At 68.4% G+C, this 21329-nt stretch overlaps 9 protein-coding genes across 9 annotated transcripts; 5 read left to right on the top strand and 4 right to left on the bottom strand.

Annotated features, from left to right (window-relative positions):
• Positions 1-325: 325 nt before the first annotated feature.
• RHOBADRAFT_42399 (uncharacterized protein) lies at positions 326-1517 on the top strand (the record flags this gene model as incomplete). Its single annotated transcript, XM_018414055.1, has 6 exons — positions 326-566; positions 641-737; positions 816-922; positions 984-1098; positions 1172-1252; positions 1346-1517. The coding sequence occupies 6 exons, from the start codon at positions 326-328 to the stop codon at positions 1515-1517; spliced, it is 813 nt and encodes a 270-aa protein (XP_018273236.1).
• A 224-nt stretch (positions 1518-1741) lies between these two features.
• RHOBADRAFT_52129 (uncharacterized protein) lies at positions 1742-5245 on the bottom strand. Its single transcript, XM_018416181.1, has 14 exons — positions 5162-5245; positions 5049-5088; positions 4944-4987; positions 4731-4875; positions 4079-4664; positions 3829-4007; positions 3661-3769; positions 3479-3587; positions 3357-3412; positions 3186-3292; positions 3072-3121; positions 2755-3004; positions 2372-2642; positions 1742-2308 (listed from the first exon to the last, which is right to left on the bottom strand). Exons 1-14 carry the CDS (start codon positions 5224-5226, stop codon positions 1944-1946), a joined length of 2376 nt encoding a protein of 791 aa, XP_018273237.1. The 5' UTR covers positions 5227-5245; the 3' UTR covers positions 1742-1943.
• A 1541-nt stretch (positions 5246-6786) lies between these two features.
• Positions 6787-8250, top strand: RHOBADRAFT_42401 (uncharacterized protein; the record flags this gene model as incomplete). Its single annotated transcript, XM_018414056.1, has 9 exons — positions 6787-6823; positions 6877-7001; positions 7117-7182; positions 7265-7303; positions 7372-7426; positions 7490-7608; positions 7692-7798; positions 7875-8040; positions 8131-8250. The coding sequence occupies 9 exons, from the start codon at positions 6787-6789 to the stop codon at positions 8248-8250; spliced, it is 834 nt and encodes a 277-aa protein (XP_018273238.1).
• Positions 8251-8541: 291 nt separating this feature from the next.
• RHOBADRAFT_52131 (uncharacterized protein) lies at positions 8542-10392 on the bottom strand (the record flags this gene model as incomplete). Its single annotated transcript, XM_018416182.1, has 3 exons — positions 8542-8696; positions 8764-9424; positions 9496-10392. The coding sequence occupies 3 exons, from the start codon at positions 10390-10392 to the stop codon at positions 8629-8631; spliced, it is 1626 nt and encodes a 541-aa protein (XP_018273239.1). The 3' UTR covers positions 8542-8628.
• Positions 10393-10700: 308 nt separating this feature from the next.
• On the top strand, positions 10701-13694 carry RHOBADRAFT_52132 (uncharacterized protein; the record flags this gene model as incomplete). Its single annotated transcript, XM_018416183.1, has 6 exons — positions 10701-10779; positions 10893-11367; positions 11442-13110; positions 13189-13405; positions 13475-13537; positions 13608-13694. The coding sequence occupies 4 exons, from the start codon at positions 10701-10703 to the stop codon at positions 13321-13323; spliced, it is 2358 nt and encodes a 785-aa protein (XP_018273240.1). The 3' UTR covers positions 13324-13405; positions 13475-13537; positions 13608-13694.
• Positions 13695-14489: 795 nt separating this feature from the next.
• RHOBADRAFT_52133 (uncharacterized protein) lies at positions 14490-16573 on the bottom strand (the record flags this gene model as incomplete). The annotated part of the gene is made up of 7 exons (XM_018416184.1): positions 14490-14843; positions 14949-15443; positions 15543-15728; positions 15812-15931; positions 16012-16325; positions 16400-16451; positions 16543-16573. The coding sequence occupies 7 exons, from the start codon at positions 16571-16573 to the stop codon at positions 14533-14535; spliced, it is 1509 nt and encodes a 502-aa protein (XP_018273241.1). The 3' UTR covers positions 14490-14532.
• Positions 16574-16771: 198 nt separating this feature from the next.
• On the top strand, positions 16772-17189 carry RHOBADRAFT_7048 (uncharacterized protein; the record flags this gene model as incomplete). Its single annotated transcript, XM_018419179.1, has 2 exons — positions 16772-16958; positions 17023-17189. Coding segments are annotated over 2 exons (354 nt in total), but the record flags the coding sequence as incomplete, so codon positions are not given.
• A 166-nt stretch (positions 17190-17355) lies between these two features.
• On the bottom strand, positions 17356-19537 carry RHOBADRAFT_52135 (uncharacterized protein; the record flags this gene model as incomplete). The annotated part of the gene is made up of 8 exons (XM_018416185.1): positions 17356-17541; positions 17606-17836; positions 17928-18220; positions 18293-18397; positions 18464-18602; positions 18664-18870; positions 18942-19361; positions 19448-19537. The coding sequence occupies 8 exons, from the start codon at positions 19535-19537 to the stop codon at positions 17395-17397; spliced, it is 1632 nt and encodes a 543-aa protein (XP_018273243.1). The 3' UTR covers positions 17356-17394.
• Positions 19538-19613: 76 nt separating this feature from the next.
• Positions 19614-20990, top strand: RHOBADRAFT_66152 (uncharacterized protein). Its single transcript, XM_018418880.1, has 5 exons — positions 19614-19790; positions 19934-20333; positions 20402-20522; positions 20600-20698; positions 20777-20990. Exons 1-5 carry the CDS (start codon positions 19652-19654, stop codon positions 20888-20890), a joined length of 873 nt encoding a protein of 290 aa, XP_018273244.1. The 5' UTR covers positions 19614-19651; the 3' UTR covers positions 20891-20990.
• The last annotated feature ends 339 nt before the right edge of the window (positions 20991-21329 follow it).

Here is a 21329-nt window from a genome sequence, read left to right on the forward strand (position 1 = left end):
TCGCTAGCGCTGTCTCCGCCCTCACTCCTCCCTGGCAGGGTCGCGCGTCTCCTGTGCGACGTGGCGACTGGTCATTGGCTCACTGCTCCTTGCTCGGGCGTCCTTGTCTTGCTACTCGAGCTCAGTGAACCACCACTTACGTCGCCGGACAGCATCTCGCCGGTGGTGGCCCTTGCTCGCTCTCGCTGCTTCTCTTTCCTCGCTCTGCATCCTACCTGGCTCGCTCCGAGCCTGCCACCCACATTCCTTCCTGCCCGGCCACATTCGTTGAGCTCGTTGCACGCCCGCACGGCCCCCTCCTCTTCCCCCGCCTTTCCCGCTCGACATGCGCGTCCTCGCCCTCGTTACCGCCTTTACGTTCATCGCCGCCGTCGTCTCGACGACGAGCCATGCCAGCGTCGCCTCGCCAGGCGAGGACGCGTCCACCGTGGAGGAAAACCCGGTGTCGACATCTGGCTTCGTCAAGGGCCAGCGCTCCCTCGAGAAGCGGACGCTGTGCGGTACCGACAGCGACTGTCAGCTCGTCGCGTCGCTCCTCCCGATCCTCTACCCGAACGGCGCCCGCTGTGAGCTCGCCAGATCTCGCTGCATCCCTCTCCTCCCGCGAGAATCGCTAGCTGACGATGCGCTCGACCTGCAGGCTCAAAGTGGCTGTGCGTGCCCAAGTGCGGCGACCTGTGGGACTGGGACATCTTCTCCCACAAGTGTCGGGACGTGTCGTCGGACACGGACAACTGGTGCGCTCGAGCCTCTCTTCCTCGACTCGTCGTCTTTTTGCGGCCAGCAGCCGACCCGTCGACTCGAAATACCTGCAGCGGCAAGTGCGGCCAGAAGTGCACTCTTCCTGGCGCGACGCAGACGACGTGCGAGCACGGTCAGTGCAGGGCGACATGCTGCGAGCCGGGCTACACTCTCGGCGACGGTCCGTCTCGACCTTCTCAAATCGACCGCGCGCTCCCTTTTTGACGACCTTGCTCGCGCAGGAGTTTGCTCGTTGAACCCGAGCCAGCATGCACGCATCAAGCGTAGCGTGAGTGCGCCCCGTCGCAAGCTTTGCCCCGCCGTGAACGAGCAGGCCTGCCCCATCCTCGGTTCCTCGTACGTCTTCTCGATCTTCCGAGCGCTGCCCTTGTGTCACCTCGCTTACCAAATCTGCCGCTCGTCCTCGCAGGACGTACGCCGAGGCCGTCAAGCACCATTTCGAGGCGAATGGCGAGCTCTCGGGCGTCATGTCGGGCGTCGGCGGCTTCGAGTGCGTCGACACGACCCAGGCGCTCGACTCTTGCGGGGGCTGTGCTTCGACGGGTGAGGGCACAGACTGCACAAAGATCCGCGGTGCCCGCAGCGTCGGCTGCGAGTCGAGCCGCTGCGTCGTCCTCTCGTGCGACGCAGGTTGGCGCCCGTCGCGTCGCGGCGACAAGTGCGTCCGGGTCCGCTCGTCCTTCTTACCCGCCAAGAACGCGACGACACACGCCTCGCACACGCATCTGCGTGCGGGCATGCGCCACTCGTCCTGAAGAAGCGCGCCTCTCGTTCTTCCTCGCGCACGGTCCTCCTGTTTCCCTCGGCGCCTCGCGTGTCGCCGCCTCGGTTCGGCGCCCTGTTTCCTCGTCATGTAGCCATTCTCTCTCTGTCTGTGCCGTCCTGTAGACCCCTCGCCTCGTTCCAGTCGCTGCCCGCTGGCGGGCTCGCCTCGTATCGAGTACTTTTACGTCTCTCAAAGATGAGCCGGGACCGAGAGAGTGAGAGAAAGACATCATGACATCGAGTCGACTATACAAGAAGGATGGAGGTACAATACGGACGGAACGTCTAACGAGGAAAAGGGAAGGGCAAAAGGAAGGGCGAGGAACGGTCGCGAGGCAACGACGGCGAGCGAGATGGGCGCGAGGGGAACTGGAGGAGCATGGACAGCAGGGCCGGCTCGAGGAGCGCGGCACGCGCTACTGCACGTAGCGTCCGAGTGCTGCAGCCGCAGGAGGGTCGGGCTCGCCGAACGAGTGCGAGCGCTCGTGCGCCGGCTGCACCGGGACGGCCGGCGACGACGACGACTGGGCGTCTGGCGCCGCGAGAGGTCGATCGAGAGGCATTGGCGAGCGCGCTCTGTGCTCCTGGTGGGCGGCAGCTCCGACGGTGGACGAGGAGGAAGAAGGGCGCGAGGTGGGCGCAGGCTCGGCGGACGAGCGAAGGGGGAAGATGTGGGGAGGCGGCGACGTAGAGGCAAGAGGGTGGGCGGGCAGCGAGCCAGGCGTAGTGGCGCGCTCGTAGAGGGCATAGACCGAGTCGGCCGAGCCGAAAGTGCGCATCGCTGTGGAAGATTCGAGGTCAGAGACGGTTTCTCTCGGACTTTGACACGACGAGCGGGACGTACAGGAGGAAGCGAGTTGCCCAGACGGCCTCGACGAGTCGTCCTCGTGCACGCTGAGCCGTTGAGGGCTGTGCGCGCGAGGCGTCGCGATCGTGTCGGTCCCGCCGGGCGGACGACGCGGCAGAGGCGGCGCCGTGGCGCCCTCGCCGGGCGATGAAGCAGGCGCATCGCTCGGATCGCTCCCTTGGCGTGACCTCGGCGCCTGGACGGGATGGGTAGGCAGGTCTCGGAAAAGAGGAGCGCATTGGCGGATGAGGATCTCCATGACGTGGTCCTGCAGGCGAGGCAGACGCGATCGTGAGCGCGCGCTCGTCAGGCCCCATTGCGAGGTTGGCCAGGCGCCCCGTGTGGCACGGACGAGGAGAGAGAGAGAGAGAGAGACGCACCTTGCTGCCGTTCATGGCCGACTCGAGCGTCGCCGACTCGTCCTCGCCGAAGATGACGGTCGAAAAGATGAGGGCGAGGTTGGACGGGCTCATCTTGTTGACGTGCTCGTACTCGCTGATCTTGGCGAGGTGCTGGCACAGGACCTTGAGCGTCGCCTGCTGCGGTGGCGAGAGGCGGCGGATGCGGCGGACGAGCGAGCTGATGGCGCTCTCGGCCGACGACGAGAACTCGGCGGTCCAGGCTCGACGGCTGCAGACAGGGACAACTGTCAATCACCGAGTGCCGCAGCATGTAGAAGGGGAGCGAGAGGACGTACTCGGCCGCAGAGAAGGGAAAGACCGGCGTAGGCAGTTGGCGGAGGTAAAGCTGCGGGCACGGCGGACCGAGTCAGTGAGAGGTCGAGGTGTCGTGCCGAGAACGTACGACGCACCTTGAGCACGCCTGCAACAGCTGCGACCTCGTCCCCTGGCCCAAACTCGAAAGCCTCCTCCTCCTTCTCCATGCGGTGCACGAGCTGCTGGATCTTGGCGAGCTTGCCTGCAGGGTCGGACGTGAGCGAGTCGTCCATATTCAGGCTAAGAGAGAGGAAGGTGGGACGCACCCGGAACACGGTAGATGCCCTCGCTGTCGAGCCCGGTCGACTCGATGTTGGCGACGCTGCAGGTCGCGAGGGCGGTCAGTGCGTGCGCTCGTCGTGGAAGACAAGAGAGGATCAGGACGCACCACCGTTGAACGATGAGCGGGACGAGCAGGTCCGGGTGCTTGGCGTGGTAGTCCTGGAGGCCGACACCGAACAGGAGCGACTTGCACTCGCCGACGAACGCGTTGACGTCTGCGCCGGCTCAAGCGCAAAGTCAGTCACCGCAAGTTCGACAGAGAGGGAGAGAGAGAGACGAGAGGCGCACAGTAGACGGGAGGATCAGGAGGGCTCTGGTCCTGGACCGTGATGAAGTAGGTGCTCGCGTCCTGCTGAGCGTCAATCTTGTCGACCTCGGGCTTGACGTGCTCGGCGATCTGCAGAAGGGGGTTCTGCGTCAGGTAGGGAGGCAGAGGAGGAGAGAACTAAGACGCACAGCGCCTTGCACGTGGCCGAGCACCATCTGCTCGTCGACCCGAGCCGTGAACGCCGCCTTGAGGTTCGACGCGAGGTCGAGGACGAACTCGCGCAGGCTCTCGCGCGCCGAGGTTTGTACGCGCATCTTCTGCAGCCGCAGCGTCTCGAGCTGGAAGATGCTCGACCGATAGTCGCGATCTGGAGGAGGTCGGGCCGTCAGGTTCGGCGAGCTGGGGGAGGTGGGGCGAGGGAGGAGGACAGGGGCGCACCTGCGAGCTCAGCCTCGCGCTTGAGCTTGCTCGTGTACTGGCGGCTGCGCTGACGTGACGGGCCGAGCGCGCCGACAGGATCGTTGCCCTTGGCCAAGCTCCCGACCGCCCGCACGATCGAGTTGACCCGGTGCTTCTCGCCGGCCCAGTCGCGCTTGGTGATCGCCTCGAACACGTTCTGCTTGCCCGTTGGCGCGTCGCGATAGGCGGACGGGGTCGAGGCGGACGATGTGGCGCCCGAGACGAAGAACGGGGACGACAGGCCGGGCGAGGTGACGGTCGGCGGCGGCGACTCGGCGTCGCTGACACCTGCGCCGCCTTTGGACGACGTGGCCGAGTCGCTGCGGCTGCGGCCGGCGACGAACGTGTCCTGCGACCAGTGCTCGGGCGGCCAACCCGCCTCGGTCCTCGGGCCCGGCGCCGACGAGTGCTCCTGGTCCCGCATCGCCTCGGCCTCCTCGTGGTGCTGGAGCTCCTCGACCTTGCGCTCGTACGTCTTGCGGAGGCGGAGGACGACCGCCTTGTAGTCGGCCCACTCGGTGGCGGTCGAGCGCAGGTCTTCTCGGATTCTCCGACGGGTGCGCTCCTGGCGACGACGAGGAAGGTCAGAAGGGTCGCTCGCTGGCCGTACCGGAGGGAGAGGTGGGCGCACTCGGTCGTCTCGGAAGGAAGCGAGCTTGTGCACGACTCGATCGAGCCCATCGGCCGCGCCCCGGTGCGCGAGCACCTCGTCCTCGACGCTCAACCTGACGGCGACCCACGCCTTCCTCCAAGACGTCGGCAGCTGCGCGTGTAGTCTGCGGGGACGTAGGAGAGCTGTCAGTATCTGGGGCGGGAGGTGCTGGATCGAGAGAGGCGGACGCACTCATCGCCGAGCTGAGTGTCGCCCTGGGCCGTCTTGAGCGAGAGCTGCGCGACGACGAGGGGGCTCAGTGAGGGAACGCCGGGAGGTGGGGGCGAGCGCGTGTACCTTCTTGAGCGAGTCGACGTAGTCCTGCTCGATCTCTTGGCTGTGCGAGGCGGTGGAAGGCGGGATCAGCTCGGTCGAGGTGGGGGCGGGAGGGATTCAGAGCGGGTGCTCACCGACGCTTGAAGAAGGACAGGTAGTGGTCGAGCTCTTTGAAGAGTCGGGCTTGGACGTCGTCCATCGCAGGCGGAGAGCGCAGCAGCAGGTGCCGAGGCCCGAGAGGTGAGCGAGAGGGAGGTTGCTGGCTTCGGCTCGCGCGCGCCCAAGTCCTCGCAGCTCTCGCTCTCTCTCTCGCACTCGCACTCTCGCTCGCCGACTCGTGAGGGAGACAGAGAGAGAGAGAGAAGAAGAGGTTGCATTGCGCTCGAGGACGAGGAAAGAAGGGACGACAGGGACTGCCTCAGGGTTAAAAAGAGCTCATCGCCGACGCCGGCGAAGGCGCCTATGCTGAAGAAATTCAAGTTGTTGTTGTGTAGGTTATCGTCCTTGGCAGTGTGTGGTCCCTCGTCCTCGTCCTTCTCGTCCTCCTCGCTCGACCCTCGACAGCCGCCGCGCCGAGACGCCGAGAGGCCAGAGGCGAGGCGGCGAGAGGAGACGCACGGCTTCGCCGTTGTGTGCTAGGGCGAGCCGCAGTCCCTCGTCGCACGCGACGCATGCCCCGCCAGAGAGGGAAAGAGAGAAAGAGAGAGAAAGAGAGAGAAAGAGGGGGGGGAGAGGGAGACGACGCGAGAGCAAGCCCCATTCCGTTACCTTCCGCGCACGTGCACCCTCCTTGAGAGGGACACGGGCGAGGGAGGCGGTCGCATAACTGTGCGTGCATGACGAACGGGTCGTCGACCGGCTCGAGGGCGCACTGACACGCTCGCGCGGCCGACTCGATGAGCCCAGGTCTCCCCGACTCGGCTCGTGCGACAGACGCGCCCGCACCGCCGCCTCCTCCCGGCAGCTCGTATCTTCGCTGCACGAGAGGGTAGGACGACAGTCGACGGCCCACGACGAGTCGAGCCGAGGTGCTGCCCCGCTCACGAGGAGGAGGAAGCGCGACCCGGCGAGACGGCCTTGAGCGACGGCGCCCGAGCAACGCGGCCGACCTTGGCCAGCTCCGGGGACAAGGGCGAGCTCGTCGACTCGGCCTGTGACCCTCCTTGAGAGGGCGGCGGCGAGCGAGAACAGCACCCCGTGAGCCCCCACCCTCGCCCTCGACCTGGCGAAACCCTCGTCCCGTGCGAGTCCCCTTGCCCGCCCGCCGAACCCGGCCTCCCGAGCAAACCCTGCCGACCCAGCTCCGTCGGATGAAGGACGGCGGCTCTCCCGCGGGTCGGAAACGAGGTGCTGTCGAGGGGCGCGAGAAGGGCGACGAGAGGTTGGAGGAAGGACGAGGGCGCGGTCGAAAGGGGGCTGCAGACGGGCTTGGAGGAGCGGCACTCGATGGTCCGGGGACTGCGGGCAACGCGCAACAGTCAGTCTGTGCACTCGTCGTGGCCGCCGAGGGGGACGAGGAGAGGGGAGCGAACCTTTTCCCACAGCCGACAGAGGGGAAGCGAGCGCCGCGAGAAGCGAGCTCGCCGTGTGCGGTGCTGCGATGAGTAGCGACCCTTCGCGCGTCTCCCTCGGGCGCCCAGCCAGCAGTGACCTCGAGGGAGGACCGCGGCGGGTGGACGAGGAAGAGAAGAGGAGAGACTCGGCTTCTCCGCCCCCTCGTCCTCGCGCTCGCTCTCATCATCGACCTCAGCTCGTCACAATGGCCAAGGTCTCTTACCCGCACTACGCCTGGGCCGGTGCGTCCCTCTGTCCCCTACACAGCGCACGCGAGCTCACCCACGCCGTGCAGGTGGCCACTTTGTCGTCCTCCTCGGAACGATCTACTCGCTCCTCGGCCTCGTCACCTTCTCGTCGCGGCCCAACGCCTACAAGCTCGCCTACTCTGGCGCACTGCTGTCGTGGGGCATCGTCGTCGTGCGTTCCCCCCTCTCCCCCTCCCCGCCGTCGTCGCGCTGGACCTCGCTGACGTCGTCTCCTTCCCCCTCCCTCCCCCACCGGCACTGCGGAACCCGCTTCACCGCCTCGACAGTACAAGTCGCTCGGCACCCCGCAGCTCAACCGCGCCTACGTGCAGCGGGCCCTCCTCGACGAGAATGTGCGTCCCCACCCCAGGTCTTTCTCTCGTCGGCGCCGAGGCGAGGCCGGCCCCTGACCTCGAGCGAGATCCACGTCCGCAGGTCCAGTACCTCCTCCTCGCCCTCTACTGGTTCCTCCAGGTGCGCACATGCCTCCTTGCGCCTCTCCACCTCGATTTCCCTCACTGACCCGAGCCGCACACGCGCAGAAACCCATCATCATTACCCTCGTCCCGTTCGCAACCTTCTCCCTCTTCCACTGCTGTGCGCCTGCTCCTCCCACGCCTTCAACCAAGAGTCGACGATTGACCCCTGTCCTACCCGCAGTGACGTTCCTGCGCACCTCGGTCCTGCCCAAGCCGCCTGCGGCGCCGGCAAAGGGTGCGGCGGCGGCGGCGGCGCAGCAGCCTCAGACGGCGGGCATGAAGGCCTCGAAGACGATTCAGGTGCGTCGCAGCTGTCGAAAATGTCGCCAACTCGGAGGAGAACTCGTCGAGCTGTCGTACTGACCCTCTCGTCGCGCTCGCAGAGCTGGGTCAAGGCCAACTACGAGAAGGCCATGCTCTTTGTCGCCTTTGTCGAGGTCGTCATCGTCTTTGGTCGCGTCCTCCTCGGCGCCATCACTTTCCAGAACTCGTGCGTCCCTCTCGTTGTCCTCCTTCTCGTCAGTCTGCGGCGGCCTTAACCTCGCTCTCTTCCTTGCCCGAAACAGGTTCCTGGCCCCGCTCTTCTTCGCCCACTTCCTCCGCCTCCGCTACTACCTCTCGCCGCCCACGCGGACCGCGTTCGGCTGGGTCTCGGGCCAGATCGACCACGCGACCGCGAGCCCCAAGTGCCCGCCCGCCGTCCGCAAGGGCGTCAACGTCGCCAAGGAGCTCGTGCGTCCCTCAATCCTCTTCCTCTCTCCCGGTCGATCGAGCTGTGGCAAAGAGCAGAATCTGACACAGCTCGCCGCCCTCGTCTCGCAGATTGTGCGCTACTCCGAGTCGATCATCTCGGTGCAGCAGCCTGGCGGCGCAGGTGCGGCAGCCGGCGCAGCGGGTGCGCGAGGCGGCAACGCGGCGGCCGAGGCGCGCCGTGCTCGCTGAGCGTAAGCGTCGGCCTCGTGCACTTTGTCGACCGGCGAGGAGAGAGGGCGAAGGAGGAGGGCGGCTCGAGCGTAGGAGGAGGCGATGGAGGAAGATGCAGTAACCTACGCAGTGCCGGAACTCTGTGAGCGTGCAAGTCGAGCGTTTGCCTACGTCTCTCTGCGTCGCTCGCTCGAGCGAGAAAGCGAGCGGTCCGTGCGCGCTCTTCTAGCTCGCCTCGCACCGGCTGTCCTTCCTCGCAGAGCAGAGCGAGCGAGACTTTGCACTGCCGCTGTCCTCTCTCGCCATCGCGAACAGTGAGCGCGACATGGTTCTCGTTGCAGAGCGCTCGTTGCGGTGCGAGAAAAGGCTCGGCGCGCCGCCGGCAGATCGGCCTTCTCAAGTCGCTCCAGGCGTGTCCTCGGTCCCGAGCACCGCCAGCTGCCGCCATTGGCCCGTGTACGTGGCTGTGCGCGCTCGAGGTCGTCAGTATCGGTCCGGGCAGAGAGGATCGAAAGGGAGAGGCGGACGCACGCTTCCACAGCCGGACCCGCCCGTCGTCGCCCCCACTCGTGCTGAGCACCGTCCCTGTCACGTTCCACGCGACCCTCGCGCTCGCGAGCGCTCCTCCTGGCCCACCCGCCGCACCTGCCCCACCTGAACCACCGCCGACCGCGAGCCCTGGTCGCTCAGCCGGCGGCGCCGCATCGAGCTCGACCTCGAGGCGCGCCGCCCACTCGCCCGCCGCACCTGCGCCGCCCTCGTCCTGCGCCGCCGCGCCCGTCGCCGCCGACGATCGCGTGTCGGTCGCCGCCGAGCCGAACGCCGACGAGGGCGCGCCGAGCGGCGGCGGGACGACCTTCCACACGCGCGCTCGGCCGTCCCTCGCGCCGGCGGCCAGGAGGAGGAAGCTCCTGCCCGAGGGCGGGGCCCACGCGAGCGAGGCCGTCGGCGGCGTGTGCGTGTGCGAGCCGGGCCCGTGGTGCGGCGCGTCGGGGTCGTCGCTCGAGGTGGACGAGGTGCCCGTGCCCGGGACCGAGAAGGCCGACGAGGTGGGCGTCGAGGCTGGCTGGGCGGACGAGGTCGACGACGGGGCGCGTGAGGTGATGAAGGGGCGCGAGGGGAGGAGGTTGAGGTAGTTGTGCCAGGGCGCGGACGACGAGGAAGAGGACGAAGACGAGGGGAAGTGGAACAGCTGCAGGCGGGAATACAATGTCAGGGAGGCCGCCTGGAGCGTCCTGAGAGAGGGAGAACAGCTCGACGCACCCGAATGAGCCCGTTGGTGCCGCTGCTGACGGCGATGCGCTCGCCCCACCACGCCTCCTGGCACCAGCTGACGGCCCACGCGCCGTCGCTCTCGACCGTCCCGCCGGCCCTCGCTCCTCCTGCACCGCCCGCTCCACCGGTACCGGTGCCCGTGCCCGACACGCTCGATGCGCTCGAGACCGAGGGGAACGGCGCTGCAGTCGAGCCCGCCGACGAGCTGGCGCCAACGCCGGCCGACGACGCACCGCTGGCGGCGCTCACGCCGCTCGCGAGCCCAAAGCCGTCGCCCGAGCCGACGAGCGCACCGGCCGTGCCCGGTCGCAGCTCGCCGTGTGCGCCATGGAGCGGTGCGGCGCTCGAGGGCGAGAGCGGGAGGGCGGCGAGGTCGACGTCGTCGCGCAGCTGCCAGTCGCGCAAGTTGAGCGGGTCGAGGCACTCCCACACGCGCAGGTGGCTGTCGCTCGACACGGCGGCGAGCTTGAGGCCGGCCTCGGGCGGGGCGAACGAGAGGGAGCGCAGGGTGCCGTGGGCGTCGAGGAGCGAGGCGGTGCAGGTCCAGCCGGGTGGAGGGCGGCCGTGCGAGTGCGAGTGCGAGTGGTCGTGGTGGTGCTGGTCGTGGTGGTCGTCGAGCCAGAGGTGGAGGGCGCCGTCGGAGCCGCCCGAAGCGAGGAGGTTGCCGAACGAGGGGTGGGCCCAGGCGAGTGCGAGGACGGGGCCGTCGTGGGCCTTCCACTCTCGCGGGTTGTGGTCCCAGGTGTGCGAGTCTGGGTGCTGGGTGGTGACGCGCACGTGGTGGTCGGCCGACGCGAGGGCGAGGTGGGTCGCGAGCGGGGAGAAGAGGGCGCAGGTGACGAGGTCGCTCGCGGGAGACGGGTGCGTCGACGTGTGGACCTGCATCAGGGAGCTAGCGTGAGCTCGGAGACCCAACTGAGCGCGTCAGAGAGAGACTCGCCATGGTGCCGCCGTGCCGAGGGTCGACGACGAGCGAGACGAGTCGCGAATCGCTTCCTCTCTGTCGTCCTCGCTCTCCTGCTGCTCGTCCAGGACACGCTCAGCGGCACCCGCAGCCTCACGAGCGACACCGCCACCGCGCCAGGCCATCGCTCCCGACTGGCTCGGCCTCGCTCTTCTCTCTCGCCGCCATCCCCGAGGTTCCCTCCCCCACCTCGCTCCCTCTCGACCCTCTCGACTCGCCGACCGCCAAGATGCCCTCAAACCCGTTACCCGTACACCTCCCAGGCGAGTGCCGCAAGGCCCAAAAGATCCTCGACTCGTTCGCGAACCGTCAGTCCCCGCTCCTCTCGTTCCTCGTCCTGCCGCTCCCCCTGCAGTCCTCGCAGTCTTTCCCCTCGCCTCGACATGAGTCCTAGCACTGACACTCGCCTCGACGTCCACAGCCGTCAACGGCCTCGACAACGTCGTCCCTGCCTCGGTCCTCCGCAAGGCCAAGGGCTTCTGCCTCCTCACGGTCGCCAAGGCCGGCTTCCTCTTCAGCGGCCGCGCCGGCACGGGCGTCGTCATCGCCCGTCTCGACGACGGCACCTGGTCGGCCCCGTCAGCGGTCGGCACTGCCGGCGCCGGCTTTGGCCTCCAGGTCGGCGTCGAACTCGCAGAGTTCCTCATCATCCTCAACTCGCGCGCCGCCGTCAAGAGCTTCATGTCCGCCGGCAGCCTCACCCTCGGCGGCAACATGTCGATCGCCGCCGGCCCGCTCGGCCGCAACCTCGAGGGCACGGGCGCCCTGTCGGCCAAAGGCGGCGTCGCCGCCATGTACTCGTACTCGCGGTCCAAGGGCCTGTTCGGTGGCGCGTCTGTCGAAGGGTCCATCATTGTCGAGCGCTCGGACGCCAACGCCAAGGCGTACGGCCAAAAGTGCGTCCCGCTCTCTCTTCCTCTTTCCTCCTCTCCTAGCCTCCTCAGGCTCACCCATCTTCTCGCGCCCGCAGCGTCACCGCCAAGCAGCTCCTCGCCGGCGCCATCGAGCCCCCGAGCTGGGCCCTCCCGCTCATCGAGACCATCTCGCGCCTCGCGACGCCGGCCCGCTCGCTCCCCGGCGGCGGCTGGTCGACCGACTCGCCCCTCGAGTCGCCCCGCGCGCCCTCGACCCCGGGCGACATTGCCGCCGACGAGGAGGGCTACTTCTCGCGCGCGAGGGCCCAGCGCCGCATCGAGGAGCAGCACGAGCAGGGCCTGACGCCGCGCGAGTACAAGGAGCGCGGGTACGCGTTCGGGAGCGCGTACGCCCAGGGCTCGTCGGCGTCGCCCTCGGCGGCCTCGAGCGGGTTCGCCGGCACCGGCGCCGGCGGGTACTCGAGCCCGGGCGCGACGGGCTCGCCGGTCAAGGACAAGGGCGGCCGGTTCGGCGCCATGCTCGGCAGCGTCGGGCGCAGCAGGAGCGGCAGCGGCAGCGCGAGCGCCCTCGGTGCGTCGTCGGCGTCGATGAGCAAGAAGAGCTCGCTCGGCGCGGGAGCGGGCACCTCGAGGTCGACGTCGGCGGCCCTCGACGACCCGTTCGCCGAGGGCGTCGCCGCCGGACCCGCGCCGCCGAGCGGCACCCGGTTCGAGACGCACTTTGCCGACGAGTTCGACTTTGACTCGGCGGCGGCGTCGGCCTCGCGCTCGGGCGGCCCGTCGCCCCAGGCGCAGACGCCGGCGACGACCGGCTCGGGCAAGCGCTCGCCGTTCGGGTTCGGCACGCTCGCGCGCGACAAGAACAAAGACAAGGGCGGCGACCGCGCCCACGACCAGGACCTCATGGCGTTCGACGGCGACGACGGCGACGACCACGGCGAGCGCGACGAGTACCCGTCGTCGAGTCGGCCGGCCACCTCGTCCCGCAAGGACGGCCCGATCTCGTCGCCCGACAAAGGTCGCTCCCGCGCCAGCTCGTCGGCCTCGAACGGCAACAACGGCGGCTCGTCGTCGTGGTTCTCCAAGTCGGCCTCGTCGTCGTCGTCGCGCCCCAAGTTGACCAAGAACCGCTCGTCGTCGAACGCGGCGGCGACGTCGGCCCTGCGCGAGCGCGCGAGCGCCATGCGGTGGGACGCCCAGCCGGGCGATCACGGCGGCGAGCCCGGCGCGTGGCGCGAGTTCGAGTCGGACCGCGGGCGAGGGCGCGACAGCTTTGACCTCCTCGACGACGACGACCGCGACCGCGACGGCATCGACGACTTTGGGCACCGCTCGTCGTCGCCGCCGTACGTTCACGGCATCGCGGCGAGGGACCGCGCGGCGACGCTCGCCGGCGGCGACACGCGCCGCGCACCGCCCGCCTCGGCGCTCGCAGCTGCAGGGGCCGGCCGAGCCCGCGCCGCGAGCTCAGCGACGCAGGGCCTCGGTGCGTCGGCGTACGTGCTCAAGCCGTGGGACGCGCCGAGTTCGGGTGCGGCGGCAGGGCGTGCGCGGTCGGGCACGGGCGGCAGCGGCGGGCTCGACCTGCGGCCGGTCGAGGCCGACTTTGAGCGCGTCCTGAGCTTGTCGAAGCATGGAGGGGACGGAGAGGTCGGCGCAGCGTCGGGCATTGGTGCGCCGAGCCCGGCGGGAGGGCGGAGCCGCAGTGGGACGGGTGGTGGGCTCGGGACGGCCGTCGCGCTGTTTGACTTTCCCGGCGTCGAGGTGCGCTCCCGCTCTCTCTCTCTCGCCCCTCTCTCTACAAGAGCCCTGACTGATGACGTACGTCACGCCTGTACGCAGTCGACTGACCTCCCGTTCAAGAAGGGCGACGCCATCACGATCCTCGCCATGGACGACGAGGAGTGGTGGAAGGGCCGCCTGCGCCTGCGCGAGGGCATGATCCCGCGCAACTACGTCGAGGCGCACTTTGCGTGACGGGCTCGGTGCGGCGGAACAGGGCAGGCGCAGGAGGACGAGGAGGGCTGGGGTTTGGGAGGGCCGCGAGGGCGGTCGAGAGGTGCGTCCGCTTCCCTTTCTCCCTCTTCCTTGTCAGGGACTGACATGAGCCTCTCCTCTGGCCATGCAGGACCCTACCGGCGAGGTGAACGGGCTAGATGAGGCAGATGGCGAGCGAGAAAGGCGACGAGGTGCGTCGCACTCGTTCCCTTCTCCTTCGGTCCGATTGACATGACCTGACCTCCTTCCTCCCACCGACGCAGTATGACCCACATGTAGCGCGACCATCGAGAAAGACCGAATGATCAAAAGCAGTACCCCGTCTCGGCCACTCGAGCGGCTTGACTTCAGCTTCCTGGAGAGCGAAACGGGCGCGATGACGAGGCAGAGCCGATGACAGAGCGAGAGCGGGAGCGAAAGGTGAAGCCTGGTCTCGATACGTCGTTGGAGCCTTACGGCGTCGAGAAAGAGCAAGGTCTGAGCGCGAGAAATCGACTCCCTCCTCGTCGACCTGCTCCTGAGCGCAGAGTCGTGTGAGCGGTACCGGTAATTGTCTGCAGATTTCGGGCCATCGTCGAGTGCCCGTCTCGACGGGTCGATCGAGCCCCGAGTGCCCAGGAAAGAGTGAGGTCTGAGCGCGAGGAATCGACTCCTCCCTCCTCGACCTGCTCCGAGTTCTTTGGCCGCTCGGGCTTCATCTGCGCCTCGGGACAGCAGCACGTTGCACCTCGTGATCCTCTGAGCTCTTTCGAGCTGAGCAAGATCGAGCGTGCCCTCCGACAGAGCAGCTTCAGGAAGAGGTCTGAGCGGCCTTCCCAAGGCGAGCGCTGCCCAGGAGAAGGTGCTTTCTGACGCCAGGTCCGCCTAGAGCGCCTCTCGCTGTTTGCGTCACGCTCTCACCGTCGTGCACGGATTTGCGTGTGACGACCGCGAGCGGCACAACCGAGAGCCGGCATTATTGCCCGCTCTCAAGCGAGCCTCTCCCTCCTCCTCGGCGCAAGGCTGTGCGGGAGCCAGGCGGGCCCGCAACTTGCTCGCTCGCTCACCGTGTCAGGACCAGAGCACGCAGAGAGCGCGAGAAGCGAGGAGCGAGAGCCCTCGAACGTCAAAGAGTCGCTCGGGCCGTAGCCAACGCAAGGGGGTCGAGTAACTGCATTGCCCCACCGCCCGCTGTACCGCCTCGCCCTCTCAGCCCTCCACCTTCAAGTCCGCGACGTGCTCGTCCGCCGCACCCTCGCCCGCCGGCGCACCAGCGAGCTGTCCCTCGCGGAGCGCGCGGTAGTTGACCTCGTCGAGCGTGCCGGCGTAGGCCGCGTCGCCCGGGCTCGTGCGCGCCGCGAGGAGGAGCGGCGTGAGGGTGCGGAGGGTGGTGCGGGGCGGGAGGAGCGACGGGGTCTTGGACGCCGAGTCGAGGGCGGAGGAGCAAGAGGAGGAGGCGAGGGTGCGGGTCGACGAGTGGGCCGAGAGGAGGGACGTGAGCGACGAGAGGAGCGCGGCAGCTGCGAGAGAGTGCGAGAGGATCAGTATGCGTGCACGAGAGAGGCGCGGCGGCGACAGGATCAGGGGTCTAAGTGGGACAAGAGGGCGAAATCGAGCCGACGCACCGTCCTCCTTTTCCTGCCTGCCCGCCTTGGTCAAGCCCTCCTCCTCGTCCTCCTGCTCCTCCTTCCTCGCCTCTTCTCCCGCATCGGCACGCGCCGCACCGCCCGCCGCCGCCGCCAGTGCCGGCCGCGCCCTCGCCGCCCGCCGCAGCCGCACGACCTGCGCCCGGCCGACCTGCGCAATGAGCTCGGCGTTGCGGCCCAGCCTCGCCTCGACGCCCTCCTCCGCCACCTCCTCTCCCTCCAGGACCCGCACGACCCCGTCGACGTCGATCCCGACCCCGCTGAGCGCGTCGCGCTCGTCGCGCGTGAGGCCGCCCTCGCGGCCCGCCGCGAGGCGCTCCTCGGCCCTGCGGGCGCGGAGCGCGCCGAGTGCGCGCGAGGCCGTGCGCGTGTAGGGCTCGGTGGCGCACGTCGAGTCGTGTGTCGGGGCGAGGGACGAGAGGAAGGGCGAGGGGTACGAGAGGAGGGCGGTCGGCTGGCGAGAGGGGTGGGTGGCTGCGCGGTGCGGCGAGGGGCGCGGAAGTTGAAGAGAAGGGGAGGGAGAGAGCGTCAGGAGGGTGAGGGTGACAGAAAGAGGGACTGGCGCGGACGCACCTGACGTCGGCTCGAGGCGCTCGAGGCGCAGGCCCGGTGCGCGCCCTGCCCGAGCTGCTGGCGGAACGTGCGGCGGGAATGCCGGCGCAGGAGGTGCGGGCGAGGCGTCGCCGAGTGAGGGGATGGGCGGTGCGGAAGAAGGTGAGGGCACGGAAGGGTGTACGGCGACGAGGTCCGTGTCGTCGACTGTTGGACGAGGACGAGGGTTCGCTCGTCAGTACTGACGCACTACCTCGACAGGGTGGGTACAGGAGGATCGAGGGACGCACGTGCTGCAAGGGTTTCGAGTTCTGCGTCCGAGAGGATGGCTGACGAGGTGAAGAGGTCGACGCCCGTCGCGAGGGTGCGGTGCAGCATGTAGCGGCGCGTCTTGGTCGGCGGCTGGGTGTCTGTCCTCGGTCGACATCAGGCTCGTCAGTAACTGCCGCAGAGAAGGGCCGAGGGAGAGGACGAGGCAGAGGGGACGGACCGGCGTCGTCGTCGCGCTTTACGCGCTTGGGCGACGAAGGCGCATCATCGTGGTGGTGGTCGAGCTGGTCCAAGAGGCGCTCGACGGTGCGCTGAAAGTCGTCCGTGTCGTTGAGGAGCCTCGCCGAGTCGAGGTCGTTGTTGGCAAAGTCGAGTGCCGAGGCGAGGAGGGCCGAGGTGGACGCCTCGCTGATGCAGGCGCGCAGGGTCGAGACGGACGCGAGCGGGGCGTCGGGTGCGAGGGCTCGGCGGAGGGTCGGGCCGGGTGCGAGTGGGGTCGACAGGGGCTGGTCGAGGATGAGCGGAGGCGCGAGGCTGTTGGTGGTGGTGGGGAGGAGAGTGAGCGGTGTGGCGGGGTAGTGGGACGAGGCACGAGAGTAGGGACGTACTCGTGGATGACGACGGCGAGCTTGTCGCGGTCCTGGTGCGACAGGCTCGAGTCTGTGTTGACCGGGGAGGGGGAGGAGGAGGAGGACGGGGGGAGGGTCAGCTCGACGGGCACGGCTCGAGGCGGTGTGGCGAGTGGACAGACCTGGTGGTGGACGAGCCTTTGTGCCTGCCATCGTGTCGAGGACTGCACAGCGGGTCGTCGACTTGAGCGAGCTGATCTGACCCTCGCCCTCGTCTTGATCTCCTCGCCGCCCCCGGCTCAACCTCGCACCACTGCCACCACCGCGCACCGACCAGCAGCCATGGTCTCGCGTGTCCTGCGAGCATCTCTCCGCGCCCCTTTGCCCTCGACCGCCCCTTCGTCCTCGGCCGCCTTCACCCGCCCCTGCCACAAGCTCGTCGTCCAGTACTCGGAACACCAAGGCTCCCACAAGGGCATGCGCAGCTTCCTCCAGTCTGGCATGCTCGCCCGCATCGCCCAACAACACCCGACCACCGAGGTCGTCGTCGAGCGCTCAGAGCACCAGGGCCGGCACCCGCTCCTCCGCGGCGTCTACCGTGCGCACACCCTCTCTCTCCTGCGTCCCCTGCCCCTCACTGACTCGCTCCACACTGCCCACAGTCAACGGCCGCACAAAGGAGATCTGCGTCCGCAACCTCCACCCGTCGTCCATCGCCCAAAAGGCCCAGCTCCTCCTCGACTCGTCCGGCGCCAAGATCGTCCCCATCCGTCGCCCGGGCGTCCAGAGCACCACCGACAGCGTCAGGGGCATGTGGAGCGCCTTCCACGACGAGCACCGCGCGTGACCGAGGCGAGCGTGTCGGCAGTTCTCGACGGCGACGAGCGCCGAGGAGCAGGAGCAGGAGACGGGCAGCAGGAGCTTGTTTGTATCGCTAGCCGCATCGTTTTAGTCCCTTCACTCTCTCTCTCTCTGTGCACACCCGACGAGAGCGCGAGCAGGAAAGAGCACCCAAGTTGCACGCCCTCTTCACGCTACCCAAGCTTGACCCTCGTCCTCCTCAGCAGCCACGCGACGGCGCACACGCTCGCCGCATACCCGGTCACGACCGCGACCGCGACCGCGTCCGAGGCGTACAGCGTCGAGAGCGACACGTTGCAGAGGCCCGTCAAGAGGTTGGCCTGCGAGCGGGCGAGGGCGTGAGCGCGCGTGCGACGATTGAGAGAGCGGAAGAGAGAGACGCACGACGAGAAAGACGGCGAGGCCGTTCTTGTTGATGGCGCTGAACAGCCTCGGCGGCGGGAGGACGGCGCCGTCCCTCGGCGGCGATGCAGCTCTCGCTGCCGAGCTCGGGGACAAGGACGATGCCGCAGACGCTCGAGAGGCCGTCGAGCCGCCGAGGTGGTGCACGGCGAGGTACAGCACGAGGAACGACGTGTTGAACGCGGCCGTCCACAGGACGTACGGCGCGTTGGCCTGTCGCACGACGACGAGATTGTCAGTTTCCCAGCTCATCGCTCGCTCGCTCGCCTCATCCTCGAGAGCAAGAGAGAGAAGCCAGACGCACCAGTCTCCTCGACACGCCTCCCGGCGTCGCGAGCCGCACGAGCGCGCACGCGGCCCAGAAGCACACGGCGGCGCTCGCGAGCCACTCTGCGCGCTTGCCCTCGCGCGCCCGGCTCGGGTCGGCCGCCTTGGCGCGCTTGTCGGCGAGGCGGCGCTGCTCGGCGACCGAGGTGGACGACGAGGACGAGAGGGACGAGGCCGAGGGAGGGAGCGCGTGCAGGCGGAAGAAGGAAGGCGAGGGCGGGAGCACGTACAGGCCCGTCGCGAGGCCGACGAGGTAGATGGCGAGGTACCCTGCGCGTTGCCGGTATGTCAGTCTGCGCGCTCGAGAACGCTGGTGGAGCAAAAAGGGGAGAGGGGGCGCACCAGGGAAGGACGTCAGGCCCTCCTTGTTCTGGCTCACGAGGCTCGTGCGCGGCGCCTCGAGCGCCCAGCGCTGCAGGCCCGTCATGCGCAGGAGCACCTCGTGCACTGCGTGCGCCGCATTCGCTGTCAGGAGATACGCACGAGATACTGGAGGAGGAACGAGAGACGCACAAAAGGCGACGCCGAGCCCGGCGGCGTGCACGTCCCACGCTCGAGCGACCGCGACGCGTGCGACGGCCTCGCCAAAGACGGGCAGGAGCGCGAGCGTGAAGAAGAAGTTCCAGTGCACGCCGTACTCGGTGACGTGCTCCTGCGTGTCAGGGAAGTCAATAAAGTACGAGCGCGAGGGGGGGAGGAGGGCATGAGCGCACAGGGTAGTCGACGCCCTTGACCATGACGACGCGGACGAGACCGAGGACGACGAGTGGCGCCGTCTTGCGAGCCGTGCGCGCGAGCGACGCCAAGTAGCTCGCGAGGGTCGAGGTCGAGGCGCTGCGAGGAAGGGCGGCCTCGCGCAGGAACGGCAGGGCGGCGACGAGGCCGAGCGAGAAGACGAAGGACCCGACGCCGAGGTCCATCTGTCGACGCGCGAGTGTGTCAGTCGGCGTAACACAGGCGGCGCAAAGGAGAGACAGAGAGCGGGACGCACGAGCGAGGTCCCCCATGACTCGGCCTTGGCAAACTCGCGCGGGAACGCCGGAAAGTCGACGGCGAGGATGCACAGGACCGTCATGACCATCATGACGGCGCGGTAGCTCGTCACGAACGGTCTCGCGAACGGCTGCGGCGGCGCAGGCCAGCGCCGCTTGTCGTCGTCGCTGGAGCCCTTCTTGGACAGGGTGGGCGACAGCGGCGGCGTGAGGGACTCGCGCTCGGGGAGGCGGGACCACAGGGCGGCGAAGAGGGTGAGGACGAGGTTGACGACGTAAGGGTGCGACGAGAGGACGGTGAGGGACAGGAGGAGGGGGAGGACGAGGATGGTGAACTCGACGAGCGGGACCGTGGGGTCGCTCGACGAGAGGTTGGCGAGCCACCGGCGGTGTGCGACGGTCCACAACGCGTACGAGGTCTGGGTGGCAGCAAGGTAGCCGAAGGAGGGTAAGGAGCTGAGATGCGAGAGCAGGTTCGAAGGAGGGGAGGAGAGGGGGAGCGGACCACTGCGACGAGCGAGACGGCGTTGATGCGCGAGACGGTGCCGCCGGTGGCATGCGACACAAAGGCCTCCTTGTCCTCCTTGTAGCCCATGCGGCAGCAGAGTCGAGCCGAGCGATGGGGAGAGGAGCAACGAGCGATTGGCTCACCTTCGCCGTCGCCGTCTCTCCGTCACCACCTACAGCTAGCCTGCACGCCGAGCTAGCCATGAGCGCACCACGAGCAGTCGCCCGCCTCGCCCAGGCCACCCGCGCAGCTGTGCGCCCTCAGCTCGCCGTCCGCCCCGCCGCCCTCCGCGCCGTCGCCTCGCGCTCCTTCTCGACCTCGCACGCCGCGAGCCAGGCCGGTGAGTCCGACCCGTCTCGCACCTCTGTGCCCGCATGCGCAGCGCACGAGCACCTCGCCCCGGCCCCACGAGCTGACCCGTGCCACCCTCTCCTCCCTCCCTCCCTCCCTCCTCGTCCTCATCGCCCTCGCAACCCCTCGCAGTCCCGACTGGCAAGGAGTCGCCCTTCACCGAGCCGGCCGGCGTCAACCCGGCCGAGGCGTCGCAGCCCTTCTCGGCCCAGCTGCAAGAGTTCGGCGCGTGGATCATGGCCTCGCTGCCCAAATACGTCCAGCAGACGAGCGTCTACAAGGACGAGTTGACCATCTACGTCGCCCCGTCGGCCATCGAGCCCACCATGCTCTTCCTGCGCGACCACACCAACACGCAGTACAAGCAGGTCATGGACATCTGCGGCGCCGACTACCCGACCCGCTCCAAGCGCTTCGAGGTCGTGTACCACCTTCTCTCGGTCCGCCACAACCACCGCCTGCGCGTCAAGACGTACGCCGACGAGACATCGCCCGTCCCGTCCATCTGCCACATCTACCGCGGCGCAGACTGGTGCGTCCCCTTCGTCTTGGTCGTCATCCCGGCAGACCTCGAGCCTGACCCTCTCGGCGCACCTGCAGGTACGAGCGCGAGGCGTGGGACATGTACGGTATCCTGTTCTCGGGCCACCCGGACTTGCGCCGCATCCTCACCGACTACGGCTTCGAGGGCCACCCGCTCCGCAAGGACTTCCCCTTGACGGTGCGCCCGCCTCTCTCCGTCTCTTGGTCCTCCTCCAGGCAGGACATGCGACTTACGGGTTCCCTCCATGCGCACAGGGCTACACCGAGGTGCGCTACGACGAGGAGAAGAAGCGCGTCGTGTCGGAGCCGCTGCAGCTCTCGCAGGCGTTCCGCAACTTCGAGGGCGCGACCTCTGTGCGTCCCCCCTTTTCTCTCTCTCTCTCTCTCTCGCTTCAGGAGCTCCACTGACCTCGTCTCGACGCACACACGCAGCCGTGGGAGGGCACGGGCACGGGCATCGACGCGCGCGCGCCCCAGTTTGTGCTGCAGCCGCCCAAGGAGGACGAGGCCGACAAGGCCAAGCAGGACCAGGCGACCAAGAAGTGAGCGCGCTCGCTCGTGTGCGTCGGCGGTGTCGTCGAGGAGGACAGTGTAGAGAGCGAGGAGAGCGGGTGCAACGGCCTTTCTGTGCTTCTGTCGCCGCGCGCGAGTCGAGCTGTCGAGGAGGAAGCGGTCGTCTCGTTCTCGAGGCGCGTTCTCTGCGCGAGTCCTGCAGTGCCCTTGCGAGTTGTACTCTGGGTGTCCAGGTCCGGCCTGTCTGTGCGAGAGCGAGTGCGCGCTCCGCCATCTGGTCCTCGTCGTTCGCTGCGGTCGCCGTCCTCCGTCTTGGCTCGGCTCCCCTCTCGCTCGCAACTTCCCGACCTCGACAGCCCGACTCAGCACCTCGCGCGGCCTACTCAGCTCGCTCACACGACCCGCCGCCGCCCTCGACCCCACTTTCGCGCTCCTCCTCCGGCACCTCGTCGACCTCGACAGCCCAGCGCAC

Source organism: Rhodotorula graminis, assembly GCF_001329695.1.
Source record: "Rhodotorula graminis WP1 unplaced genomic scaffold RHOBAscaffold_3, whole genome shotgun sequence".
NCBI classification, from domain to species: domain Eukaryota; kingdom Fungi; phylum Basidiomycota; class Microbotryomycetes; order Sporidiobolales; family Sporidiobolaceae; genus Rhodotorula; species Rhodotorula graminis.

Coding starts and splice junctions, on each gene's coding strand:
- RHOBADRAFT_52129 (XM_018416181.1), bottom strand. CDS start 5,226: ATGGACGACGTCCAAGCCCGACTCTTCAAAGAGCTCGACCACTACCTG. Junction 4,665..4,730: donor CTTCCTTCCGAGACGACCGA/GTGCGCCCACCT, acceptor CGTCGTCGCCAG/GAGCGCACCCGTCGGAGAAT. Junction 3,122..3,185: donor CTGTTGCAGGCGTGCTCAAG/GTGCGTCGTACG, acceptor CCGTGCCCGCAG/CTTTACCTCCGCCAACTGCC.
- RHOBADRAFT_66152 (XM_018418880.1), top strand. CDS start 19,652: ATGAGCGCACCACGAGCAGTCGCCCGCCTCGCCCAGGCCACCCGCGCA. Junction 19,791..19,933: donor GCACGCCGCGAGCCAGGCCG/GTGAGTCCGACC, acceptor AACCCCTCGCAG/TCCCGACTGGCAAGGAGTCG. Junction 20,523..20,599: donor GCAAGGACTTCCCCTTGACG/GTGCGCCCGCCT, acceptor CCATGCGCACAG/GGCTACACCGAGGTGCGCTA.